Genomic DNA, 16,341 nt, shown 5'->3' with positions numbered 1-16,341 from the left:
CTATAATTTCTAAATATACGCAGAAACTAGCGTGTAGAGAGAATATAATGCATATAAAAACTACATGAAATAAAATCTGAACATTAGGAAAGATCATCGTAAAAAAATCAACAACAAAACATTCTAAGAAAATACAGAATAATGTGCCGTTTAATTATAAGTACTTCATAATTTTGGCCTTCATAGCTTTAATTAATTCTATTTTTATAAAAATGTTTATTTTTATTTTATTCTATATATGTGTATTTTTAAAAAACCTATACTTGTTTTTGTACTTACATCAGAGCCATTTATTTATTTTTATCCTCTTTATTTTTTCATTATTTATCTTATTTATCCTTTTTTTACATAAATGTGGCTGAAACTCTACATGATGTAGTTAAAAGTTGCAAATAATAATAATAATAATAATAATAATAATAACAACAACAACAATAATAATAATTAATTCAAAACTGAAATGAATTATTATTATTATTATTATTATTATTATTATTATTATTATTATTATTATTATTATATATAATAATAATAATAATAATAATAACAACAACAATAATAATAATTAATTCAAAACTGAAATGAATTATTATTATTATTATTATTATTATCATCATTGTTGTTGTTGTTATTATTATTGTTAATAATAATAACAACAACAACAACAATGATGATAATAATAATAATAATAATAATAATAATAATAATAATAATAATAATAATAATAATAATAATAATAATAATAATAATAAATCCTAGTGCATTCAGCCAAACAGCAAATGCCTTCCTATTGAGAACTTCGAGTATTTAAGAGTACATTAGCTTTTATGAAATGCTAAATATATTTTTGTCATAGACTGTGCATCTTTTCCCCCACACAGCAAATACGGTCGGGGGGGATTTTTGGATTTATGGATTAATGAGACTATTTACTGAGCTTTGAAAGCAGCTAATTATGAAACAGGGAGCTACTTTTCCCCTCCAACTCATTATTATCATCTCACACCACCACCATGCCTAATCCTGACAGAAAACACTGCTATAAATAAACATATGCGCACTGCGTGAAGCTGTGAGCAAGATATTTCTGTTAAGTTCTAAACAGCTTCGAAAAGAAATGAGCTTTATCTTCAGATCGATAATGAAACGCTCGGAACAAACTTGTCGGGATTATTCCGAGTTAAGCCGAGAAAGCTGACGACGGACATGAAAGGGACGTTTGGTGGTGGTGAAGACGGGCGACGTTCCAACCATCTCACAGCTGCTTGGAGGAAATAATCAAGGGCAAACCAGCAAGCATAAAGACGTCAGATGTTCTGAGTCTGATTGCTTCTGTCTGGATCTCCACAGGGATCCTCCAGAACCCTTCCTCATCTCTTATTGCACACTTCCATCTTTTATATCTAATGTTATCATTTTATTTCCATCAGCTTAACCTCTATCTCTGCTCCGGATATAGAAACTTATATTATTGTAAATTTTGAGAGCAGTCATTTTATTTCACATTACTTTAGCCTTAACAGTATCCTATTCATGTGTATCAGACTTTTGTCTATGTCTATGCACTATAAAGACTCTAACATTTTAATGTCTTCAGTTGACATCTTGTTGATACGGCCATTTTATATTCATCCATCCATCCATTCATGCATGCATTCATTCATTCATTCATTCATTCATTCATTCATTCATTCATTCATTCATTCATCTCCTACCGCTTATCCGAACTTCTCGGGTCACGGGGAGCCTGTGCCTTTCTCAGGCGTCATCGGGCATCGAGGCAGGATACACCCTGGACGGAGTGCCAACCCATCACAGGGCACACACACACTCTCATTCACTCACACACTCACACACTACGGACAATTTTCCAGAGATGCCAATCAACCTACCATTCATGTCTTTGGACCGGGGGAGGAAACCGGAGTACCCGGAGGAAAGAACATGCAAACTCCACACACAAGGCAGAGGCGGGAATCGAACCCCCAACCCTGGAGGTGTGAGGCGAACGTGCTAACCACTAAGCCACCATGCCCCCCCCATTTTATATTCATGCTTAAAAAATATTGCTTAAATTAATCACGATTTGAACCATTTTCTTTATAATCCTATATTAAATTCTAATCATAGTAGATTTTGGGTTTGTTTGGTTTTGGTTGTGTTTGTTGGTGTGTGTTAAGTGGTGTGGTCGTCGGTGTTGAGTGTTGGGTATTACTGAGGTTTCTGTTACACCATCATTTTGGATTGTATACTGTGTTGTTTAAGTAAAACTCTGCACATGGATTCTACTTCCTCTGCTCTGGGTTCTGTATTGTTTTTTTCTTTGTTAGTGAAGTTATAGGTTGTATGTGATTTAGGTGTTTGGTTGTTGTTGCGGTATTTATTAATTTTCTGGTTGACGTTGAGGTCGGTTGTTGATGTTTAGAGTTGTTTGTTGGGGGTATTGCTTTTTTGTGTTGGTTGTTGCTGGGTGTTGGTGAAGTTAATGGTTTTTGTGTTGGTTGTTCATGTTGGTGCAGTTATTGGTTTATGGTGTTGGGTGTTCATGTTGGTGCAGTTATTGGCTTTTTGGTGTTGGTTGCTGGGTGTTTGTGTGTTTATGGTTATTATGTGTTGAGCGTTGGTGTAGTTACTGGTTTTGAGTGTTGGATGTTGGCTGTTTAGTTTTGTTGGTTCAGTTATGAGGTTTTTGATTGGTGGTATTTGGGTGTTGAATGTTGCAGGTTGCTTGGTGTGATTGCTGATGTTGTGTTAATTGTTGCTGGTTATATGTTTAGCTGTCGTGTCACGTGTTGGCCGTTTGTGACAGCAGTGGAGTCACTTAGATTCCTGGGAACCACAATCTCCCAGGACCTGAAGTGGGACATTCACATTGACTCCGTTGTGAAAAAGGATCAAGAGAGGTTGTACTTCCTTCACCAGCTGAGGAAGTTCAATCTGCCACAGGATCTGCTGAAACAGTTCTACACTGCGATCACTGAATCCATCCTCTGCACCTCAGTAACTGTTTGGTTCAGCTCAGCTACCGAATCCGACCTCAGAAGACTACAGAGGGAAGTCCGGACTGCTGAGCGAACCATTGGCACAACTCCCCCCACCCTCCAAGACCTGTACTTGTCCAGAGTGAGCAAAAGGGCAAAGGACATCCTCACATCCAGCACACTCACTCACTCTGGACCCCTCACATCCAGCAAACTCCCTCACTCTGGACCCCTCACATCCAGCACACTCCCTCACTCTAGACCCCTCACATCCAGCAAACTCCCTCACTCTGGACCCCTCACATCCTACACACTCCCTCACTCTGGACCCCTCACATCCTGCATACTCCCTCACTCTGGACCCCTCACATCCTACACACTCCCTCACTCTGGACCCCTAACATCCTACACACTCCCTCACTCTGGACCCCTCACATCCTACACACTCCCTCACTCTGGACCCCTCACATCCTACACACTCCCTCACTCTGGACCCCTCACATCCTACACACTCCCTCACTCTGGACCCCTCACATCCTACACATTCCCTCACTCTGGACCCCTCACATCCAGCACACTCCCTCACTCTGAACCCCTCACATCCAGCACACTCCTTCACTCTGGACCCCTCACATCCAGCACACTCCCTCACTCTGGACCCCTCACATCCAGCACACTCCCTCACTCTGGACCCCTCACATCCTGCACACTCCCTCACTCTGAACCCCTCACATCCAGCACACTCCCTCACTCTGGACCCCTCACATCCTACACACTCCCTCACTCTGGACCCCTCACATCCTACACACTCCCTCACTCTGGACCCCTCACATCCTACACACTCCCTCACTCTGAACCCCTCACATCCAGCACACTCCTTCACTCTGGACCCCTCACATCCAGCACACTCCCTCACTCTGGACCCCTCACATCCAGCACACTCCCTCACTCTGGACCCCTCACATCCTGCACACTCCCTCACTCTGGACCCCTCACATCCAGCACACTCCCTCACTCTGGACCCCTCACATCCTACACACTCCCTCACTCTGGACCCCTCACATCCTACACACTCCCTCACTCTGGACCCCTCACATCCAGCACACTCCCTCACTCTGGACCCCTCACATCCTACACACTCCCTCACTCTGGACCCCTCACATCCTACACACTCCCTCACTCTGGACCCCTCACATCCAGCACACTACCTCTTTAAACTGTTGCCATCTGGTCGACGCTACAGAGCCCTGAGCACCAGAACGACCAGACATAGGAACAGTTTCTTCCCTCAGGCAATCCATCTGATGAACACTTAACATACGCGACACACACAACACTATTCTTAGATGTTATTTACTTAAAACACACACTATTTATAGTTCAATTGAATATTTGGTGGGATTTGTTAGATTTTCAATTTGACCGTTGAACTTGTCGATCGTTAGTTTTTAATGTTGTTGTTTGTTTTTGATGTGTGTTGCTGGTCTTGGTGTTTTGGTGTTGTTTAAGTCCATTGTCAATGTTTGTTGCTGGTTTGTGTTGAGGTAAGTTTTTGGTGTTGGTTGTTGGGTAGTTGTAGGTGAGGTTAGTTGTAGTTTGTTGGGAGCTGCTCTTAGCTGTTGTTGGTTGTTGGGTGTTATTAAGATTAGTTGTTGTTGTTGTCAGCGATGTGTGGATAAAACAGACCCAAATGCAGGATAGCTAAAATAAACAGGGTTTATTAACTAAAACAGGACAAAGACAACAGCAGACACGACTAGAACACGACAACAGAAGGCAACGCGGCTCGACTGTATACTGACAACAATTAACACATGAGGAACAGGTGTGCAGAAGCAGGGAGGAAGAGACAAGGGCGGGGCAGACACGTGACACCAAACATAAACAAAAGCACGTGGCCAAAGTCCGGGCTGAGGTGTTAGTTTGTGGTGAGGTAAGTTGCTGGTGTTGGTTGTCTTTAAAATGAAATGTTGTTTGTTTGTTGCTGAAGTCTGTTGCTGTTTGTAGGTGTTAATCAGTTGGTTGGTTGAGTTGACTGTCGTTAGGGTTCGTTGCTGGGTTTGCGGTTGGGTGTTAGGGTTAGCTGTTAACTGTTGTTTGTTAATTATTAACTGTTGGTTGTTAGATGTTGTTGAGGTTTATTTGTAACTGTTGTTAATTGCCGGCTGTAGTTCCGGTTGTTGGTGTTATAGTGCATTGTTATTTGTTTCTATTTGCTAATCATTCTGATTTTCTGTATCAGCACATGTTTTTCTTTCTCTATGGAAAGCAGAAGACGGATAGCTGAGAGAAAAGAGACGTCCAAGAAGTCAAAATACTTCAAGCCATTTATTCTTTATCTCGTTCCACACGTTAGTTTCTCAGCACGCTGTGTGACTGACGTCTCACGAGAGAGTGAGATGTACACAGTTATCGCTCGCAGAACACCAGAATTTCAGAACAGAAGAAAACAATCTGCACTGTAAGCCTCCGTCCTCTGGGATCAGTCACTGAGCTTCGCCTCGCTGTTTCTTGACAGCACTTGTTTGTAAAGTGGAGAAAATTAAAGCGATTTACAGACTGAAGCAGAAGCCCGGGGGCAGAGTGGAACGGACAAACACTAGCACTAATCCCACACTTTTCTCTACTCTGAGGATAAATGAGGTTTTACTGAGGATATAACGGCACTGAAACAAGCATGCTGCTTTTATATATATAAAAACAATAAAAAATTATTCCCTTTAAAATGAAAGATTCCACAGCTCAAGATTATATTTAAATTATTCAATAAACGTTTTGATCTACAAACAGCTCTAACAATCATACCCAAAATCTGACTCATAGCATAAATGTTCTTTGTTAACAATAAATTAAAAATTATCCCCCATTAAAAACCTTAAAAAAAAAAGTATTTTAAATGGGTGTGGGGGGTCTGCTGGAAAAAGAAAAGAAAAAAGGCAAAATAATCAAATAAATAAATAAATAAATAAACAAATAAATAAATATTAAAGGCCAAACTGCCATTTTAAAAGCATTTCAAAGCTATTTAATTTAATTTTAATTTAAAAATTAAAAAGTGCCAAAAATGACATTTGGAATTATATTGTTTTGTTATAAATGAGGGAAAAAATCAGTTAAAGAGCAAAAGACAACAAAAAAAACTTAAAAAAAAAAAAAGTTAAAATGTATTTTATTTATTTTATAATTTAAAAGTTTTTACTATGAATGCAAACAGAATTTAATTCAATTTAAGAAGTCACTGTACAAGAAAATGTGGACCCTTAAATTCTGTTCACTGTGAATATTTCTATGCTTGTTTATTGATTATCGTTCTGATGAACAATTTCTGATCTTAAAAACAAAATGACACAAATTCATTTCATTCATTTAATGTTAGAAATATTATTAATTCATTCATTCATTTTGGTCCAAACAGAACATTATAGAATGAAATGTTTTGTGTGATGTTTCCAATATTATCTTATGTGATGTTTCACAAACGGAAAGCATATTATATATCTCTATCTACATTTCTACACACTAGCCAAATTTTTTGAACCCCTGTAGTGTCTTGTTTTATTAAAGGTCTATCGTAATTATTACTGAACAATAAAACAATACGGAATCGCAATTAAATACAGAAATCAGAATCGGATCGGTCTCGGATCGAGCGCTTTATTAAAGGAGTATGTACTACTAGACAGTGTACTACTAGACAGTGGTAAAGAGCCTAATTAGTGTGATAAATATTTCCCAAACTGTTTCTAATGAATTCTTGACTAAACGGTTACTAGAAGTATTTATGGTTTGTATCAAATGGTGTATATGTGTCATTTTGTTATAAGTGTTAATCGGTCAAGTGTTCAGGAAGTGAGTAATGTATTCATAATGTCCGTGTAGCTGACTAACGTTTCCTGCCCGTCATACAGCAGCCTTACTGAAAGTGACTTACCTCTGGTGTTAGTGCATTGTTGTCTGATGTCTGGCTGGACAGCAGGACGTGTGTGAAACCTTCTTCCTTCCTCACTACAATGTCCCTGAATCTGTAATTGGCTTCGCTCTGCCGAACGTTGTACCTCAGCCTCTTGTCGAAAATGTAGCCTTTGTCCTCAGCCAGCTTCCGTTTGGCCGAACTTTGTAAGTGAGCGTCTCCGTTCAGGAGCGACGACCCTGTGTATTAAAGAGAAGCCGCAAAGGTGGGATTTAATCTGGTAAAATGTACTGATGATTAAATCTGATGACAAAAAGGTTACAGAATAAAACCCAATATTATTATAGGTTTTATATAGCTTTACAATATTTAATGCGTTTTAACATACAGTGTAGGAATTGATGGAAAAACATAAGCCCAGTAACGCTCTCTATGAAGGCCATATGTGTAATAGTTGTTTATCACATGTTATAATGCATATATATATAAGGTATAATATACTAACAAAATGCATTACAGTTTATAGCAATGTTTATAATAATAATAATAATAATAATAATAATAATAATAATCATTCATTCATTTTCTACCGCTTATCCGAACTTCTCGGGTCACAGGGAGCCTGTGCCTATCTCAGGCGTCATCGGGCATCGAGGCAGGATACACCCTGGACGGAGTGCCAACCCATCACAGGGCAAACACACACACTCTCATTCACTCACACACTCACACACTTCGGACAATTTTCCAGAGATGCCAATCAACCTACCATGCATGTCTTTGGACCGGGGGAGGAAACCGGAGTACCCGGAGGAAACCCCCGAGGCACGGGGAGAACATGCAAACTCCACACACACAAGCGGAGGTGGGAATCGAACCCCCGACCCTGGAGGTGTGAGGCGAACGTGCTAACCACTAAGCCACCGTGTTCCCCCATATTAACAATTATACATTAAACATAAGTTTATTATTATTATTGGGGAGGGGCGACTAAAGCCAGACATCCAGACAAAAAACAAACAAACAAACAAACAAAAAAACGTCACGGATGTTCTGCTCCAACTGGAGTTATTCTCTCTTTAATGGGTTTCTGATGGTTTCAGTCATCCAGGACATTTTTAAATGCCTACTAGGTAGAAGTTGTAATTCAGGCAAACATTTTGTTCCATCACTTCATCGGTAGCAGAACTGATGAAATCCTTCACGTGTGACAAACACCCTGAGGGATTTAAACCCATTCACCTTGACTTCCATTGACGAGACGATTTCTCCTAAATCTTAATAAAGAAACGATTGGATTCTGTCTGGATTTGACTACAGTATGTGCTTGGGTAAAATAGTAAGAGGAGACAAGAGGACAGGAAAGGAGGACATGTCTGCTGAAATAAATGGTTTCTAATATAGTCTCCGATGCCGCTGTGAGATGATGAGATGAACCGGAATATTTTAGATTCAAAGATTAAGGTTATGATCTTGTAGTTTGTATCACTGCTAAACATGTGAGACGTTTGCCTTTAAAAATGGATTTGCTGCTGTGAGGTTTTGTGAGCTGTGGGAATTCATCAGAGCACGAGATAAACAGCTACAGGAGATGTATCGACTGCTTGCTCATTTACACACCATGCTAGAACACACGGTTAAGTGACTCAACAACACATAGGCCTTCAGCTCGGACCACGCTTTTGAATAAATCTGACAGAAATGAAGATATGAGGCAAAGATTTCTATTAAAATGTCTCATCTGCTTGGTCCAACATGCAGAGGCAGCGTTATGATCATGTTTATCATGTCACTGCCCGAGGGGAAGGTTTTAGATCGGACGATGACGCTTTAGAGAGAAAAACTTGCCCGTGGCCTAATTTTGCAACAATATGTGACACCATTTAAAGCTGTAATGAACCATCTGGTGAGCGTTTACTCCACTTTTCCGAAGGCTCGGGCAGTGTACCAGGATGCGCCTTTTCTTTCTGCGTTTCCTGCCTTGAAATGAATCAAATTAAATTTCCACTTGTGCCTCTCTCTATGAAGAGGTTTAAATGCGATTACTTCGTTAGGATCCTCTCCCTAGATACTGCGCTTTGCATTTGAATGACAGTGTTTAAGAACATGTTTCAGAGGTGGGAAGTGATGGAGTAAAAATACTTCGTTACTGTACTTAAGTACATTTTTTCTGGTATCGGTACTTTACTCCACTATTTATTTTTCGGACAACTTTTTACTTTTACTCATTACATTTTTACACAAATATCTGTACTTTTTAACTTCTTACATTTTCAAAACGGACTCGTTACTTTTAGTATTAATCCTTCTCATTGGGTGCTGTTTCCAGCCTATCGTCCTATCGTTGTGCGGCTTTTTGCCCATGTGACCGGTGTATTGTATTATTTACTGGCTATCAGACATAGACTAAGGATAGCGGAGCTAACAATGAGCAGCGCCTACAAAAGGAATGGCTAATGTTCATTCAGAGGGAGTCACCGATGTTAAAATAACTAACAACGAGGACATTCCTGAACACACATGGCCATATATGAGGGAGACGTTTGTAATAATCGGCGTCAAAAAGGATTCCTGGCGAATGCGTTGCGAATCGTGTCAACCAGGGGCGGTTCTACACCTTCTTTAGGGTGGCTTCAGCCCCCTGTCTGTAATCTCAGCCACCCTAAAACTATAAGGATCATTATTACTTTCATAAATAAAAAATACGTTAAAATGCAGGACAAAAAAAATACTTTGCTTTTACATGCGTGTGTTGTAGTCTTTCAAAAGTGCGTCTTCAGCTGTCTGCTTTATTTGAATGGAAAAGCACAGGTACTGTACGCGCGGTCAGAGCTGGAGGCGTTTATCTATAACTTTAATCGGTGACGCTAAACAGGTAGTAGTAACGGCGACTTTTTACTTAAGTACGTGTCAGAGCCCATACTTCTTTACTTTAACTTGAGTAAAAGAATGTGGTCACTACTTCTACTTTTACCGGAGTCTTTTAAAAAATGAGTATATGTACTTCTACTTGAGTAAAGGATGTGTGTACTTTTGCCACCTCTGACATGTTTAAAACTCCGGACTACCGATCGGGACGTTGTGAATTCGAGCCCCTAAGCGAAAGCTGCTGCTGGTGGACCCTCGAGCGAGGACTTTGACCCTGTCCGGTCCAGTGATGCCAGATAAGAGTTGCCCTGCAATCTGACCCCAGTTTCCTAATACCCTGTGATATGCAACTATCTGAAAGTGTTGTTCATGTGTGGCATCAAAAGTTGACTCTGCAGTATATAGGCTTCCCTTACTGAACCTATTTTGTACAGTATTCTTTATTTGCATGCTGGGAATAAAGCCCATTTGCCCTTGTAGCTTACAGTAAACCACTTCTATTTTTGGTTTTGACTTCGCTTCTTATTTTATTAACTTAAGCTTGATCTGGATCTTCCACCTCATATCGCACCTCATGGATGAATCCGATCAGACTACCTTTCTCTACCTTACAGGCAGTAATGCAGCTCAGTGGTTAAAATGTTGGACTGAACAGACTTTAGCATGAGGATACATTTTGGATAGAGACAACAAAGCACTTCTAAGCACTTGTCTCTGTATACAGATGTCTGCTAAATTTTGTACAAAGCAACCCGAGTCCTAATTTGATCTCCTTTAAAACTTAGCACTGAAAAACTATCCGGACACGAAGAACTATAACAGCAGATACCCTTTCTAGATGATGCAAGGAAGAGAAATAGCTAGAGACTTATTGCACCTGGTGAAATGAGATCTGGGTAGACATTAAGCAAGACTATCAAAAGGATACACCATGGAAAACATGCCAGAAGGCAAGAGGTACTTACCCTAGTAGTGTTATTAAAAAAAAAACAACTCGGTTAACTCGGCACTAATCTGGTGTAAACTACACACAAGTGACATTAATAATTCTTCATTTAAAAAAAATCTAATTAAGTTCCTTGTCCTTCACCTGTCAGGCAACAGCAGGTATGAGCTGACACTCTGACCTCAACCGCCTAATAAACTGGGATATGTGTATACTCGTGTGTTGTACGGTATACCCGCAGTTCTGACTGTAAAAAAGCAGATTTGTAGGAATCAGGAAAAGATCTCTGAATATGAAGAGGTTCCGGCTTGTAAATACCGACTAACTTAAAGGTGGGGTCTCCGATTATTGAGAAATGCTACAGAAAACCGAGTCGGGCCGAATAATAAACAAAAATCAAAACAAAAATCAAAACAAACGTGTAGCCAATGAGCAGAAAGGGGCGGGGCTTGTCAATATGCGGCGGAGAGAGTGTTCAGTGCGCATCTGTGACATCAGCAGAAAGCGGTTTTAACATTGACACGGAGAATAAAAACAAAGAAAGAAAGAGAAGAAAGACTTTCGATAAGGACAAGAAGTAGGACGTGTTAATATAGGATCAGCTTTCCAGCGCTGGAGAGAACTGAAGGAGCAGGAAGTTGGCCACATATTCACAGGTTGGAGTTTCCCGAGTCAATAACTCCTGAGCTAAACGCTGTTACTACACAAATAACACCTCTTTTCTATCGTAGTAATGTAGAGAGGCAGCTACAACCGCGTTTTGTGTAGTAACAGCGTTTAGCTCAGGAGTTATCGATTCGGGAAACTCCGACCTGTGAATATGTGGCCGACTTTACTTAAGACGCCGAGGCGCTTTTTTCCTTCTCGATAGGTGAGTAACGTTGGTTTTGCTTTGTTACACAGAACTAATATATGCCTTTGTCCTTTACATCATTATGCTTGTGTGGCATTTTTGCTTGTTTGTTTATCTACAATCGTATTGTTCTTCCCTTCAGCTATGATAAAGACACGTTTCTTTCCGTTAGTCGTCCGGGTTACGTATATGTATGTGTGGGCGGAGCTATCGATACAGGGGTGGGACCCGTTTGGGTTAGGGGCGTGTTTGTTTTGGTGATTTCAAATGTCAACATTGGCTTTCAAACAACGGACACACCACCTTTAAGTTCTAACTCGCAAAACGGGTGGCCTGTTCATAGGCTCGCACTTCGCACCTCTTCCGGAGTTTGCCAGGACAAAACGCTGGTGGTGGTTCAGCACCAGCTGTATGACCATATAACAGATCGTCCAATCATGTACTGTATGTTCTGGTTTCTAGAGGTCTAGAGATTCGGAGGCCCTAAATCTTTCCATAGTTTATCTGAGCCATGCTTTATCTTTCACCAGGATCTGTCTGGCTTTGTAAGTTTCATTTCAAAGGTTTTTTCCCCAATTTGCCCAGTGTGCATGCACATTCAGGACAAGGGTGGCTCAAGTGGTTAAGGCTCTGGGTTGTTGATTATAGGACTGGGGTTTAAGGCCCAGCATTTACGTTTACAGCATTTGGCAGTCACGCTTATCTAGCGCGACGTACAACAGTGCTTTTAAGTCTGGATGAAAACTGGGAAAAGTGCTAGTTTAAGTATTTCAGGAAGTTGTAGGTCTTCACCCGTTGTTTGAAGATAGCAGCTGTTCGGACATCTAGGGCAAGTTCATTGCACCACCTTGCTGCCAGATCAAAAAAAGAGTCTTGCTGTAGAGATGGTGGGACCAGTGGAGCAGTGCTGGTAGATCTGACGGAGCGAGGTGAAGTGTGAGGAGCAATAATGCCCCTTTTCCACCGAGGCAGTTCGAGTGCAGGTTCGGAGCCTAATTTAGAACCAGTTCTTTTTGTTTCGACCGCCAAAGCACCGGCCCCCAAACCAGGAAAAGTGGTTCTTATGTAGCACCAAAACGTTGATGGTCTAGACTTAAGAACCGCTTGTGTCAGGGGCTGTGGGCGGGGCTACTGTTAGCACATTTGATAATGTACCTTAAGTATACTGATGTTTAATCACTTTTACTTTACTGCGATATGATACATTATCAGCACACATGATAGTAGTTAGCTACATGCTAAGGCTAACTTTTTTTCTGTGTTAATGATAAAATAACGTTATGTACTTTATCGATTACGACCTCCGTTTATACAGATTACACGGAGCCGCACGTACACGTCTTATTCGCCGCGTTTGGATGCCGATGTAGGTTCACAAAGCCATGAGCATTAACGGTAAAGCAACATCCGCCATTGTTGTTGTGTTTGTGTTTGTCGCTGCTGCGCTAACGTCGCTGGGACACGTGACACGTATACAGTGACGTCACACTCGGCGCTGTGATGCTCTCTAGCCGGTGGAAAGGCAAACCGGTTCTTAGAAGGTTCGCCAGTGGAACCAACTTTGAACCAGCACCAGCGCTAGCTCTGAACCAGCACCCGGTTCTTTCCGGTGGAAAAGAGGCATAAGACCTTTGAGGTAAGAGGGAGCTGGTTGAATCTGACTACCAGAAGCTAGTGGAGGAGGACAGCATTGGGGTGCTATGTGAGAACAGGCAGAAAATAAGTCATGCAATAAGACATACATGTAACAGAATAAAGGCATCTATTCTATTCTGTCTTGTTGTCTAATTTGGATCTTCTCTTTATCTCAGACCCGAGTTAAAATACAGCTCTAACCCCTGTCCGTGTATTACTCGTCTCATCTGCTCATTACGGGAGAACGCTTCATCTGTCATCGTGTCAAGTCTATTCAGCCGTCTGTTCTGGCCGTCTTTCACGACGATTGAAGTTTTTCGCAAAAAAAAAAAAAAAAAAATCGGTTGATTTCGCCAATTTATCACGTTTAAAACGGGAAGCAAAAATCACCAGTGACAAATGGCTTAGGGAAGAAACAAGGCAGGTCGGTGCTCTAAATTTGAAAGACCAGCAAAATGAAATAAATGTCTGTGGCCAGGTCCGAAATAGCAGCCCTGTGAGAGATGATGCATTCAAGACAAACTTCACATCTAGGATGAGAGCTATCTATCTATCTATCTATCTATCTATCTATCTATCTATCTATCTATCTATCTATCTATCTATCTATCTATCTATCTATCTATCTATCTATCTATCTATCCACATTTAAGGCATTTAGCAGACACCCTTATCCAGAGGGTTAAGGGCCTTGCTCAGGGGCCCAGCATTGGCACCTTGATGGACCTGGGATTCAAACACATAACCTTGTGGTCAGTAGTCTAACACCTTAACCACTTAGCTACCATCTATCTATCTATCTCTCTCTCTCTCTCTCTCTCTCTCTCTCTCTCTCTCTCTCTCTCTCTCTCTCTCTCTCTCTCTCTCTCTCTCTCTCTCTCTCTCTACCTACCTACCTACCTACCTACCTACCTAAACACCTATCCATCCATCCATCCATCCATCCATCCATCCATCCATCCATCCTCGATAGGCTCGGCACAAATCAGCTGACATTAAGTGTCCACACTAAGAACAGCGAGCCTGATCACTTTAGAATAAACATAATGAACATAATGAGGCAATGTCTGATCATCAACTCATACAAAGACGTTAAAAAGGAAAGTGCTGGAAGGCGTTAAAAGGTTTGTAACGGACCACAAATATCAGTGACATTCGCCTGATCAGCATGATCAACAGGGATCTGACGTTTGAGCGGCCCAACAGTAGGGTAAGTGACCTTCGGATGATAAAGTCTGACCCTGCAGCTAGTAAAATGTCACACGCAACAATCTGCATCACAAGTAACAAGGATTACACGAACATCGTTCTTTTCACGGAAGGCGTTCAAAATGCCACCGGAGCTTTGTTCGTTTGCACACACAGGGCTGCTTCGTCAAGAACGTCTTCTGACACTCACTCACTCACTCATTTCCTACCACTTATCCGAACTTGTGTGCATCTGTGTGTGTGTGTGTGTGTTTCTGCGTCTGTGTGTGTGTGCGTCTGTGTGTGTGTGTGCGCGTCTGTGTGTGTGCGTGTGTGTGCGTCTGTGTGTGTGCGTGTGTGTGCATCTGTGTGTTTGTGTGTGTGTTTCTGCGTCTGTGTTTCTGCGTCTGTGTGTGTGTGCGTCTGTGTGTGTGCGTCTGTGTGTGTGCGTGTGTGTGTGCGTCTGTGTGTGTGTGTGCGCGCGTCTGTGTGTGTATGTGTGTGTGTGAGTGTGTGTGTCTGTATGTTTGTGTGTGTGAGTGTGTGCGTCTGTATGTGTGTGTGTGTGTGTGTGTGTGTGTGAGTTTGTGTGTTTAAAGCCGAAACTAGCTACCAGTTCCTCCCGTCCTTATTATTACTTGACAGTGAAGACCTCCAGAAGTTTGGAGATGTTCTACAAGTTGTTTATACAAGTGAGTGAAGCAGAAGTGCTGAGTGAAGCAGAGAAAGGCTCGCGTTAGGATCGACTGTTAAAAGATGGCTTTAATCCTTCTTCCAGGAATCTCTTATTTCCTCCTAACCTGCTATCACACACGTTTAAGTGCTTTTGTGTGTCACTTTTTGTAAATATATTATTAACATTCATTCATTCATTCATTCATTCATTCATCTTCTACCGCTTATTTAACTTTGTAAACTAAGCTTCATAATAATAATAATAAAAATAATAATAATAATAATAATAATAAAATTCTCCTAGCGCTGAACAGAAGCACAATAAATCACGTGTCATAAACATAACAACAGGAAGTGACTGATTTTATTTCATACTGCAAACACCTATTCTTACCTAATTCGTCCCGGAGCGGTGCGGCCCCTCTGCTCATCTCCATCTCTCCCATCATCTTCTCCACCCTGCTGCCGGGGACGCTCTGTGTCCTGCCGGTAGTCCTGTAATGCACGGCGTCCGTGTCTCCGTTCTGTAGCCCGTCTGTAGGACGCCTGATAGGAGGAACAAATTGAAGCCCTGCGTTCACTCGCTTATAAGTCCCCGGTTTGCTGGTTCTGTCCCCGGACGCTTTCCCTCCACTCATTTTTCTCTGTCTATGCGGGACACCCGGTCCCGGCGATCCTCTGCTAGTCCTTTTCTTTTTCCGAGCTTCTCCCTGATGTCTGGACATGTCCCGGACCCTGTGCGCTTGTGTGCTGGTTCTGGTTTTGGCTGGTTTGGAGCGGCGGTCCTGCAGACGGAGGCTGTTGAACTGATCGATGAACTCCTCACAGTGCAGCAGGTGGTGCTCAGGTTCCCATGTGTCCTCTTTGCTCCCGTAGCCTTTCCACCGGATTAGATATTCCCACTTGCCCTTTTTGTTCTTCCGCTTGTCCACGATCCGTTCTACCTGCAAGAGGACAACGTATACAGGAGGGATGACGGCTGACGTTTCAGTCAGTAACACATTCAATATAATTCGGTCAGATGTATTAAAACCAACTTCAACATAACTTCAAGTTAAAGTCAAGAAAATTGGAAGTTTTTTTTAATCTACAGACTAAATATTTGCCGAAAATTAAATTATAATTAAAAATGAACCAAAAAATAAAACCACGATTGACCCGAGATGGTGAAAATAATCTCCAGTCTTCAGGATGGTGACATTTCTTGCAGAGACCAAACATTTTGAGGTCGAGAGTAGAACCTTCTACTAGCGGATTAAGTGAAGATCCGTGTTATCGGATCGAA

The 16,341-nt window shown here is 41.3% G+C and overlaps 1 protein-coding gene across 2 annotated transcripts in view; it reads right to left on the bottom strand.

The window, feature by feature from the left end:
* LOC113647882 (chromodomain Y-like protein 2) overlaps window positions 1-16,341 on the bottom strand; it is a 41,317-nt gene that overhangs the window by 7,604 nt on the left and 17,372 nt on the right. For both annotated transcript variants that reach the window (XR_007144746.1, XM_047822692.1), the window contains exons 2-3: window positions 15,451-16,000; window positions 6,913-7,130 (exon numbers count right to left, since the gene is read on the bottom strand). Coding sequence is in view for 1 of the 2 variants with exons in the window: in XM_047822692.1 (XP_047678648.1) it covers window positions 6,913-7,130; window positions 15,451-16,000 (768 nt within the window). In the remaining variant the exon portion in view is untranslated. The remainder of the gene's footprint in view (window positions 1-6,912; window positions 7,131-15,450; window positions 16,001-16,341) is intronic.

Source organism: Tachysurus fulvidraco, chromosome 13 (genome assembly GCF_022655615.1).
Source record: "Tachysurus fulvidraco isolate hzauxx_2018 chromosome 13, HZAU_PFXX_2.0, whole genome shotgun sequence".
Taxonomy (NCBI): domain Eukaryota; kingdom Metazoa; phylum Chordata; class Actinopteri; order Siluriformes; family Bagridae; genus Tachysurus; species Tachysurus fulvidraco.
This window is presented reverse-complemented; position numbering and strand designations above follow the sequence as displayed.